The following is a 12776-nucleotide window of genomic DNA, read 5'->3' as shown; positions in this document are numbered from 1 at the left end:
GGACACAGTGGTCTCCAGTTGGTAGCATTATCAGACACAGTGGTCTCAGTGTAGCATTATCAGACACAGTTGTTCTCAGTGGTAGCATAACAGACACAGTGGTCCTCAGTGGTAGCATTTATCAGGACACAGTGGTCTCAGTGTAGCATTATCAGACACAGTGGTCTCAGTGGTAGCATTATCAGACACAGTGTCTCAGTGGTAGCATTATCAAGACACATGGTCTCAGTGGTAGCATTATCAGACACAGTGGTCTCAGTGGTAGCATTAACAGACACAGTGGTCTCAGTGGTAGCATTACAGACACAGTGGTCTCAGTGGTACATTAACAGACACAGTGGTCTCAGTGGTAGCATTAACAGACACAGTGGTCTCAGTGGTAGCATTATCAGACACAGGTGTCTCAGTGGTAGCATTATCAGACACAGTGGTCTCAGTGGTAGCATTAACAGACACAGTGGTCTCAGTGGTAGCATTAACAGACACAGTGGTCTCAGTGGTAGCATTAACAGACACAGTGGTCTGTTTTAGTAGCGGAAGCAAAAACATGCTTGACTGTTGTGAGACAGTGTGATGCTGATCCTCCTGCTACAGTAATGTGTTCGCTAGTGTTGGTCTGACAGGTCAGTCTGTGTGTGTGTACTTGCGTGCATGTTTGTGTGTGTGTGTATTCTATCTCACGTTTTATATAATTCATTGCAGAGGCTGTCTGGACGGAGTGTAAACCCCGCCTTCCAGATGTTCGGCCAATCAATATCTGGCAATGTGGACATGGACGGCAATGGATATCTAGGTACTGTCACAATATACAGTACAATACATAGAATGAAGAATTGGCGTGCTCAACTGAAAAGTTTGTAGTAACAAAAACTCTTTGGGTGCCGGATTCAAAAGGGATACACTGTTAAAAAAATAAAAAATAAACATTCTTAAAGATTAACTTAAATAATATTTCAGTGAGTGCAGGTTTTTCCTTTGTACAGTACAAAACAGATTGTTGTTTACTGCATTCCACATCAACAGGGGACATTCAGAACAAGAACAGTAAACAACAAGTATGAGGACTCCATTGTTAAAGCGCAACTGAAGGCAATAAACTTCATTGGTTGAAAACAGCCCATGTGGCATCGATATTAGTCAGAATCATTTATTCTAGTGTCAAAATTGACTACAAAGTGTAAATAGAATAAATGTGGTCATAGTCAGTCTCATTCAAAACTGAGATGTGCAAGACAATTAGGAAAAAATGGTGGATCACGGAATGGGTACTGTGTAATAGGTTTCCTTGGGTTGTTTTTTTTTCAACCCTGCCCACAGCTGGCAGCACCCAAGTAATCATCAATTTGGAGCGCAGCTGCACACAACCCCATCMTAATGCCCGTGGTCAATTTGGTTTGACATTCGATATCCCTATCGGGCTAGTTAGGGACCATCATAAATTACACAGATTACATGGGAAAATATTTACAATTGTCAATAGCTAAACATTTCAATGACTTAAAAATCTCAAACCAACTATAATTTGTAGAAATTCATATACAAATATTGCAATCATATAATGAGACAACTAAAAGGCGTGTAACATGGAAATATTGTCCCATTTACATTGTGTAATGTATTGACAGTCCCTAACTGGCCCCGGAGATAGTCTATCCAAAGTCAAACCAATTTTGCAACGGTCGCTCACCAGCCGGCTGAAGCTAATTGGCGAAAGAAGTTTGCTAGCCCTAGGTAGCCAAGGCGACATCAAGATACAAGACCTGGTTAGACTGTTTCAAGTTATCTAGATGGGTGAGTGACTGTAACTGTGTACTGTTTTGGCAGAGTGAATGTACAAACGCTTGCCACGTGAGAACACACACGCGAGAGCCACCCACAATAAACAACATCCCCAATACTCATTTGGCGCCAGTCATTGTTGCTGCATTTATTAATGAGCGAGCTAAAATAACGTCCAAATCAGTAAGTTCAGCCCCCTTTTAATGATAACCTTTGTGTATTGTGCCATATTTTCAAAGAAGGATAAATCTGCACTAACTTAGGTTTCGATCATTGGTTGTTCTTTCATTGCAGATATTACCATTGGTGCTTTTATGGCTGATAGTGTGGTGTTATTGAGGTGAGTGGTTGTATTGTTGAAGTTGGAATGTAATATATTTTGGTGTTACACGAACAGTGGCTTTGTTTCACTGTCCATACCAGCATACCACTTTGAATGTGTGCACAATACATTGTTTTATTCTAAGAGTTAACCTATGCTTCTGTAGATATTGGAAAAGAGCAGTATAAACGCATACAGTGGAACAGAGTATGTTTTTCATCACAGAAAGACATTAATGCCAAGCTGTGTCCACTGCAGTACCATGTTCAACATGTTGTAAGTCCATTGACACCACGTTGTGTTTTATTGGTTGTAGGTCCATTGACACCATGTTGTATTGTAATGGTTGTAAATCCATTGACACCATGTTGTATTGTATTGGTTGTAGGTCCATTGACACCATGTTGTATTGTAATGGTTGTAAGTCCATTGACACCATGTTGTATTGTATTGGTTGTAGGTCCATTGACACCATGTTGTATTTTAATAGTTGTAGGTCCATTGACACCATGTTGTATTGTATTGGTTGTAGGTCCATTGACACCATGTTGTATTGTACTGGTTGTAGGTCCATTGACACCACGTTGTGTTTGGTCTCTAGGTCCCGACCGGTGATCACTGTGGACGTGTCCATCTACCTGCCTGTCTCCATCAACATCTCTGTTCCTCAGTGTCACGAGGGACCACAGCACCTCAACTGTTTCAACGCTACAGTCTGCCTGCTCTTCAGAGGAAAACACCTGCCTGGACAGATAGGTGAGCACAACTACAGCATAACTACAGCAGACACAAAATAATGTACAACGCACTTAAGTTGATAGAGTGGTATGTTTGAAATGGGATCCCTCATATGCCTTGTTTTAGTAGTTAGAACTAGTAGACTATATTGTAGTGGATTATTCAGAGCGATTTGTGATGTGCCACTGAATTGTGTTATTCCATGATGTAGCCTTTGGCCAATGGATGCTGCCTATGGTTGTGGTTCTCCTTCAGTCTACTGGTCTAGTCTGGTTATAATCCAGCCAATAGGTGTTGACAGTTTAGATGTGGTCCTGGTTAGCTGTTTAGGTGTGGTCCTGGTTGGTTGTTTAGGTCTGGTCATGGTGTTCTGAGTGTTCAGTGTTTAAGTGTTTGGTCATGGTTATCGTTTGACTCTTTAGGTGTGTTCATYGTTGACTGTTGTTTGGGTGTGGCCACAGTTGGGTGTGGTCGTGTTAAGCACCCCCCAGGACAGGGAAATAGCCTGCTGTTTCATTACATAATGAGGAGCAGATCCAGGGCCAGGCGTAACAGGAGGAATAAGGGTTCTCTGTTCTCTTCTGTTTGACTGTTTGGCACGACCAGTGGAAAGTAGTTCTGCACTGCAGCACCTCGTGTCTTTCTGTTTGGTGATGACGCCTGGTAATGTATGTATGTGTTGTTGTGTGTGTGTGTGTGGTGTGTGTGTGTGTGTGTGTGTGTGTGTGTTGTGTGTGTGTTTCTGTTCTGTTTGGTGAAAACGCCTGGGCCGGTAATGAAAACTCAACGCCCCTTTCCGCCTGACAGGGTGAGGTCATGGAAGGCACCCCTCACACACATAAACACGCACACGCATACATGCATGCACATACACACAAACCATGGCGCAAGCACCACACCGAGATGCATACACACACACACCGAGATGCACAAATTCACACACCCACACACACACAGTACATTTACATTTTGTGTAATTTCTTTATAACTGGGAATAAGTGACAGATGGTAAACAGTAGCAGCGTATGTGATGAGTCAAAAAAGTTTGTTGAAAAAAGTGTCAATGCAGATAGTCCAGGTAGCTATTTGGTTAACTATTTAACTAACTATTTAGCAGTCTTATGGCTTGGGGGTAGAAGCTGTTCAGGGTCCTGTTGGTTCCAGACTTGGTGCATCGGTGCCCCTTGCCGTGCGGTAGCAGAGAGAAAAGTCTATGGGTGTTTCCAAAATGCATACTACCGTACTCCACATACTCAAGTGCATTTTCTGAGGACGTTCTCTTGAATACGTTCTTGTGATGAGAGTGTGGAGAACGCATAAAACATTTCATTTGAGAAGCACTCCCCCTACTGCATTACCTCGCACTCCATCTCTCCATTCACTGAACCTTATTCAATCCAGGACAATGGCAACAATGGAGACGAAACATACACAAAGCAAATGTTTTATTTCATAATTATCATCGTAATCTAGCTAGCCAGCTAGCTAGTTAAACAGGCAAAAATGACCTAAAACTAATGTGTTGCAAGGTATATGTCAATTCTTTGTGGCTAGCTAGCTAGCRAGTTAGCCATATTGACTTACTATGGACTTACCTATTCACTTCTAGCCAGGATAATGGCAATAAAGCCGAAAGAAGATATACACAAAGCAAATGTTTTACTTCATAACTATCAGCTGGCTATATGTGAATCATAATAATGTAGCTAACCAGATAGTATAACTGGTAAAAATGCCCTAAAACCAATGTTATCCAAAGTAGATGTTAATTCTTTGTTGGTAGCTAGCTAACAGTCCTTTGTGGCTATCTGGCTAGCTAACATTCGCAGCTAGCCAGTTAGCGCTATTGACTTACTATGGTCTTACGACCTACACACACTACAGTGTGTATTGTAGGCAGGTAAACATGCCAAAATTAACACAGCATGTATTTATTAACGTAGCAAGATAAAATATTGTAGTCAGGCAAATATGAGATGTGAATAGGCAACATTTCATTCCGAAGTCGGAGTGTATTTTCTCTCGCTTCAGTTGAAATAATGTCCACAATTGATTTCAAAAGAAAATTTGCATCATTTTTACATGGTTGCTTCATATTTCTTTGCATACTTTCCGTTGAAGCTTGAATCAATGCATGCTTCAAAATATGTACATGTAAATGCTCCATTCCGCATAATTTGATTTGGACTTATACTCCAACCCTCCCATGCTTCAATTRGCGTGCTCAAAGCACGGTAATATGCATTTTGAGAAACAACSTATGACTTGGGAGGCTGGACTCTTTTCCAATTTTTAGGGCCTTCCTCTGAGATTGCCTCGTATAGAGATTGCCTGATCTGTGGATCTGTTGGGGCGTTATGCAAATTGGAGTAGGTCCAGGGTGTCTGGAATGACTGTGTTGATGTGAGTAATGAAAGCATTTCATGGCTACAGATATGAGAGCTACGGGGCGATAGTCATCTAGACAGGTTACCTTAGTGTTCTTGGGCAAAGGAACTATGGTGGTCTGCCTGAAACATGTAGACTGGGTCAGGGAGTGGTTGAAAATGTCATTGAAGATACTTACCAGCTGGTCAGCGCATGCTCTGAGTACACGTCCTGGTAATCCGTCTGGCCCCACTGCCTTGTGAATGTTAACCTGTTTAAAGGTTTTACTCACATCGGCTATGGAGTGCGTGATCACTCAGTCGTCCCGGAACAGCTGGTGCTCTCAAGCATGATTCAGTGTTGCTTGCCTCAAAGCTAGCATAGACGGCATTTAGCTTGTTTGGTAGGCTTTCATCACTGGGCAGCTCGTGGCTGGGTTTCCCTTTGTAATCTGTGATAGTTTGCAAGCCCTGCCAAATCCGACGAGCATCAGAGCCAGTGTAGTAGGATTTGATCTTAATCCTGTATTCACCCTTTGCCTGTTTGATGATTTGTCGGAGGGTGTAGCGGGATTTCTTATAAGCATCCAGGTTAGTGTCCCGCTCCTTGAAAGCGGTAGCTCTAGCCTTAAACTCAGTGCAGATGTTGCCTGTAACCCATGGCTTTTGGTTGGGATATGTACGTATGGTCACTGTGGGGACGATGTCGTCGATGCACTTATTAATGAAGCTGGTGACTAATGTGGTAAACTCCTCAATGTTATCAGATGAGTCAGGGAACATATTCCAGTCTGTGCTAGCAAAACAGTCCTGTAGCTTAGCATTCACTTCATTGGACCACTTCCGTGTTGAGCGCACCACTGGTTCTTCCTGTTTGAGATTTTGCTTGTAAGCAGGAATCAGGAGGATAGAGTTATGTTCAGATTTGCCAAATGGGGGGCGAGAGAGAGGGAGAGCTTTGTATGCATCTCTGTGTGTGGAGTAAAGGTGATCTTGCCTTGCTTTGCCTCTAGCTGCACAAGTGACATGCTGGTAGAAATTAGGTAAAGCAGATTTCAGTTTTCCTCCATTAAATCACCGGCTATTAGGAGCACCACTTTTTGGATGAGCATTTTCTTGTTTGCTAATGGCCCTATACAGCTCTTTGAGTGCAGTCTTAGTGATAGCATCGGTTTGTGGTGGTAAATAGAAATATACAACAATTATAGATAACTCTTGGTAAATAGAATGCCTCATGATATACCATACTAACTCTGGCGAGAAGAACCTTGAGACTTCCTTAACTTCTTTGGGGTAGGGGGCAGTATTTTCACGTCCAGATGAAAAGCGTGCCCAGAGTAAACTGCCTGCTACTCAGGCCCAGATGCTAGGATATGCATAGTATTAGTAGATTTGGATAGAAAACACTCTGAAGTTTCTATAACTGTTTGAATGATGTCTGTGAGTATAACAGAACTCATATGGCAGGCAAAAACCTGAGATAAAATCCAACCAGGAACTGAGAATTCTGAGAGTGGTCGATGTTAAAGTCWTCGCCTATTCAATTCCCTGTAATATATGGATCTGTTTGCACTTCCTACGCCTTCCACTAGATGTCAACAGTCAGTAGAACGTGGAATGAAGCTTATGCTGTGTTGTGGGACCGGATGGGAGGTGTTTGAGTCAGTGGTCTGGCAGAMTGCCAGTTCTTGGTCACGCACTTTCCTCATGATATCGCCATGCGTTCCATTACTTATAGAGACTGAAAAGAATGCTCCGGTAGGAACGTTATTGGATATAATGGATAACAACATCCTGAAGATTGATTCTCTACTAAGTTTGACCAGTTTATTCGACTTGTAATATAACCTTTTGAAGTTTTCGTCCGACGTTTGCCTGCAMCTGCMCGAGCGTTTGGACARGTGTACTACACATGCTAGCAAAATTAGCTAATGGGACATAAGTAATGGACATTKTCGAACAAAACAACGATTTATTGTGGAACTAGGATTCCTGGCACTGCATTCTGATGAAGATAATCAAAGGTAAGGGAATATTTATGATGTAATTTCGTATTTCTGTTGAGTCCAACATAGCGGCTTATTTGGCTATTGTTCTGAGCGCCGTCTCAGATTATTGCATGGTTTGTTTTTTACGTAAAGTTTTTGGGAAATCTGACACAGCGGTTGCATTAAGGAGAGGTATATCTATAATTCCATGTGTATAACTTGTATTATCATCTACATTTATGATGAGTATTTCTGTTGAAACGATGTGGCTATGCAAAATCACTTGATGTTTTTGGAACTAGTGAATGTAACGCGCCAATGTAAACTTAGATTTTTTTATATAAATATGAACTTTATCAAACAAAACATGCATGTATTGTGTAACATGAAGTCCTATGAGTGTCATCTGATGAAGATAATCAAAGGTTAGTGATTAATATTATCTCTATTTCTGCTTTTTGTGAAAGCTATCTTTTGCTGGAAAAATGGCTGTGCTTATTGTGGTTTGGTGTGACCTAACATAATCGTTTGTAGTGCTTTCGCTGAAAAGCATATTTGAAATCGGACACTTTGGTGGGATTAACAACAAGATTACCTTTTAAAATGATATAAGACACATGTATGTCTGAGGAATTTTAATTATCAGATTTCTGTTGTTTGAATTTGGCGCCCTACACTTTCACTGGCTGTTGTCATATCATCCCGGGAACGGGATTGCAGCCATAAGAAGTTTTAACATTAGAGATTGCGCACCAGCTGTTGTTAACAAAGATCCAAACACCACTCCCGTTGAGCTTACCCGACGCTGCCGTTCTGTCCTGCCGATTCATAGAAAAACCAGCTGGAATATTATCCATCTCCTTGTTCAGCCAAGWTTCAGAGAAACATAGGTAATTACAGTTCTTCAGATCCCGTTGATAGGATAGTCTCAAAAGGAGTTTGTTCGGTGTGTTCCCCAGTGATTTGTACAATAGAACAGAGAGTAGAAGCGGATAATTTACTCTCCACCGTAGCTTCATCAGGGTACCTGTACGTCAGCCTCTATATCGCTGTCTCTTTCTCTTCCGAGTGTCAGGGATTAGGGCCTGGTCTGGGGTGAGCAGTATGTCCTGTGCCGCCGACTCATTGAAGTAGAAATCTTCATCCAAATTAAGGCTGTTGATCACTGTTCTAATGTCCAGAAGCTCTTTTCGGTCATAGGAAACGATGGCGGAAACATTATTTACGAAAAAAGTTAAGATCAGCTCCAAAGACCACACAAAATAGTAGAATTGGTCAGCTGCCCGTAAAACGGCCGCTATACATTCCAGCTTAATTTCCTGTGTGTGTGCATGTCTGGTAGTGAGACATGATGACATCTCCAACTAAGGCTTGACCGGACTGGGGCTGTGGCAGTCACGAAATTCCGTCAGCCGGTGATTGTCAATCTGTCGGTCTCACAGTAATTGACAGTTAATTAACATTAACACATGTAGCGTCTCCTGGCTTCCACACATAGCCTACAAGCCATTTTTTTTAAAGTCTAATAAATCCATGTAATATAACCTACACCTTCACAATAAGCACTTGATAATGCTTCGAATTTCACATTGGCATCCCCTTTGTGGCCGTAATGCACCCCKAAAAAACATGCCTTTTGTGGCCTGGAGTGCTGCGTTGCGCCCTTCTTCCTTAGTGTGCTGCGCAATCCGATGTGCCTCTCACTCATATGGCTCTCTGTCACGTGATCAGGTCTTTCTCACAGGCTACAAGTGAAGACAGACACATCGGGGACGCAACTGCGCAAGTCCTTATCCACTTCCGAGGTGCATATTGAAGCTATTTGAAGAACTGTCCACATTTACTTTTCGTCAGCCAACAGGATGAGTAGGCCTAACGAACAGCAAAAGCACTAGCCTATGTCAATCTACTATCTCCCATAGTACAAAAGTCAACCTATTCTATTCTGTGTGAGAAATAAATATTCCAAACATAGTCTGGGACAGATAGATCCCAAATGACTACAACCACTAGCATCCCCAAAACTTTTTTATGCAATGTGGCTACCGTAACAGATCAGAACGTTTATCTTAAYATGTTGTTAAACTATTAGGCTATTTCTTCACATTATAAGGGCAGCAGTGAGCACACGGCAGTAGGCTAGAAGCGTGAATGTTCCATTAGCGGAAAACACCATTATCAAAAGTGACCGCAAATGCAATTATGCATGTAATGCTTTTATTATAAAGGTGCATTTTTATGGTAAATTATCTTTCCCAAACTTGAAACTCACACGCTGCTTATATATGCCAGTTATTAATATGCTTAATTAATGTGCTAAATTTAAAAAGTTATTTGCCAATTTTAGTTGTGATACAAACCATATTAAAACATATAGGCCTATTGGCTAGGCTACATGAGGTGTGCGACTATGATTAGAAAAAGTCGCAAAAGAAGGCATTGGGCATCATTCCCAAGTGATAATATATAATTCACAAGTGATAGGCTAATATTGTCACCCATCAGACGATTCTTGATTTAATCTTGTCTTTAAATATACTAAATAATATATGTGTGTGAATTTTCTATTTATTTAGAATGGACCATTATCATGCACCTGTATCGAAACGAGGCAGCGGGAGAAAATACATGTCATCTATGCACTTAAATAGCGAATGGAGGATGTAAATCCTGTAAATATAAGCAATGTGCTTAATATTAGGAAAGTTGAGAAATAGATATAGTAGGCCTAGCCTATAGAAYGCTGATGGGATCCTCCTCTTTTTATTAGCGACCATCACTCTGTTTTCTCCCGCAATTGCATAGCCTAWAGAAATGTTGAGCAACATGAGCTCATGGGCTCTCATGAAGTGTTTGATTAGATTTTCGAATACATTTTCATTGAAGTCAAGAGTGATTAGAGGGACAATGGAGTGCTGAGTCTATTGTAGTTAGCAAGTTTGGTAGGCTACTAATGACCAGCAGCAGCATCAGAGCTTGGAGAAGCCTAATTACAGTGACTATACAGTCATGTGGAATTTGACTGCCTTCATGACACGTGACCGCCAGTGTGGCGGTAATACGTCACCGCATCAGCCCTAGACCTGACTAAGATCCACCTTGGATCGAAACATTGTCACTATTAAAAGGTGCTATTAGGAGCCTTACATTCCCTCTCTAACTAACACATGTGGGCCTCTCTCTCCCCTATGTTTGACTGTATGAATATGTCTTATTCAGACTGTGTGAAGTGAAACATGACTTAGCTTTAACTAACCCATGATTCCCACTCTCTCTCCTCTCCCCCAGAGTTGCTGTATAACCTGACAGCTGATGTGGATAAGAGACAGAGGAGCCAGCCTTCTAGAGTGTACTTGGTTCAGAACGGAGCCCAGATGAGCTCTGTGAGCAACGAGCTCAGTCTGAACATCAACACAGTGGAGTGCCAACAATACACTGCATACGTTAAGGTGAGTTCCTAGACCTCAGTCATATGAGGGAGTCAGTCATATAGCTTTCACCTGGATTCACCTGATCAGTCTTTGTCTTGGAAAGAGCTGGTGTTCCTAATGTTTTGTACACTCAGTGTAGCAAAATGCTTGTGTTTCTAGCTCCGACAGCGCAGTAATGTCTAACAGTTTCACAACATATACCCAATACACACAAATCTAAGTAAAGGAATGGAATTAAGAATATATAAATATATGGATGAGCAATGTCAGAGCGGCATAGACTAAGATACAGTAGAATATAATACAGTATATACATATGATTAATGCAAAATATGTAAACATTATTAAAGTGACTAGTGTTCCATTTATTAAAGTGGCCAGTGATTTTCAAGTCTATGTATATAGCCTCTAATGTGCTAGTGATGGGTATTTAACAGAAGCTGCTTTTCAGTCTTTCTGTCCCAGCTTTGATGCACCTGTACTGACCTCGCCTTCTGGATGATAGCGGGGTGAACAGGCAGTGGCTTGGGTGGTTGTTGTTCTTGATGTGTGTGGTTGCATGTGTGTATGACAGTTCAACAGTCTGTTTGAGTGGTATTTGACTGTAGCCTGCTGGGTCAGGTCAAAGGTGACAGGCAGGCAGTCATAATGGTTCATAAAACCACTGTTTACTTTCAGACTGTGCTGTCATCTCCAAATGGGTAGAAACCATYGACATTGAAACCAGTTGATAGTCATAGCGCTGACGTCATCCACGTATTCTTAGGGAAAACTCCCGATGGCGCATGAAGCCGGAAGTATTTGAATTTGAAGAGCTCAAAGGATCATGGCCGATGTAGTCATTTTCATTTTGCCTGAGAGAGTAAACCGAATGCTGCAAGATGACGTCGCCGTCAATAACGGAAGCCTTGGACATAAACAGTCGAAAACCAACCGATCACAACTCGGTTAGGCTAGATTGGATTTATATATAAATTATACAATTATTTTATCTTGATTCTGTATTTTTATATAATTGTAGGCTATCTTTATCATTTGTGCAACCGCTCTGTCATCCTCTGTTCTCCGCTCTGTCATCCTGTGTTCTCCACTTTGTCATCTTCTGTCGTCCTCTGTTCTCCGCTATGTCGTTCTCTGGCAGCCCCATAGACATTGGTCAGCCACTCCATCTACTCTTGACAGGCTTTTTGACTCCGCGCTCTCATCTGGATAGCACACCACACCCCCTTAGGTGCACGTGTAAAGAGCGTGCCTGAGGGAACGAGCATCCTCGTAGCCTGCTGATCCGTGATTGGTCTGTGTCAGCATGTGTGACAAAAAATGTACTAGTCAGAATGGATCACTATTTAATTAAATATCTTGAACTTTAAAATAATTAACCGTGGGGATCGAACTTGATCATAATTAAAGAAATAGAGCCCAAAATGCCCCCCCCCCCCCCCCCCACCCCCCCAGAAGTTGTCCGTTCTGGTGATCGTAATTTACATAGACATTCTAGGGCAGACTATGGCTTTTGGCACCGCTAGGTTGAAACGCAGTAGCCGACCAGCAGAGCTTGTGACTTCACGCTCCAGATGGACAGAGGGGGCCTTGTAGAAACAGGAGGCAGAAAAGTAATCTATTACACAGACAACATAGCTAAGGTGCAGGGAAATATGTGACTTAAATTGGAGAAAGAACCCTCCGCATTCACTGTTGAGCCGTGCAAATTTCAGTCATTTAATTTCCAAGCTTTCTGTCACAGTAGTAAACCTTTGTCACTATTCTCAGATAGTATAGCCTAGAACTCCAACGAAGCCTATTTTTAAACTACGTTTTAATGACTGCAATTTGCATGGATCTTAATGTGCAGACGAAAGCTTCTCGTACTCAGTAAAAACAGTAGACAGACGCTCCATTGTCACTTCATAAGTAGTAGTTACTTTATGGTAGCCAGCTGATTCAGAAGCGGCAATAGAGCGGACCTATGTCCTGAGGTCTGAGGGCGTACATTTATGTCTCACCTCCTGCTAATGGGGACCAGAGGTCCCACCCCACACGGAGCCGGTACATTTTACTGGCATTCTTTACAGTGGACCCCAGGCTCATTTCTCCCTGGGAGGCTGAGCCCGACTGAACTATGCAGTGAAAGGATCTGTCATTATAATGCTAG

General features: G+C 42.0%; 1 protein-coding gene across 1 annotated transcript in view; it reads left to right on the top strand.

The window, feature by feature from the left end:
* Positions 1 to 12776, top strand: part of itga9 (integrin, alpha 9) — a 146931-nt gene that overhangs the window by 52116 nt on the left and 82039 nt on the right. Inside the window, 3 exon segments of the mRNA XM_023993588.2 lie at positions 2074 to 2119; positions 2703 to 2857; positions 10482 to 10642. Of these exon segments, the coding sequence (XP_023849356.1) occupies positions 2074 to 2119; positions 2703 to 2857; positions 10482 to 10642 (362 nt within the window).

The sequence above is a fragment of the Salvelinus sp. IW2-2015 genome, linkage group LG8, assembly GCF_002910315.2.
Source record: "Salvelinus sp. IW2-2015 linkage group LG8, ASM291031v2, whole genome shotgun sequence".
NCBI lineage: Eukaryota > Metazoa > Chordata > Actinopteri > Salmoniformes > Salmonidae > Salvelinus > Salvelinus sp. IW2-2015.
This window is presented reverse-complemented; position numbering and strand designations above follow the sequence as displayed.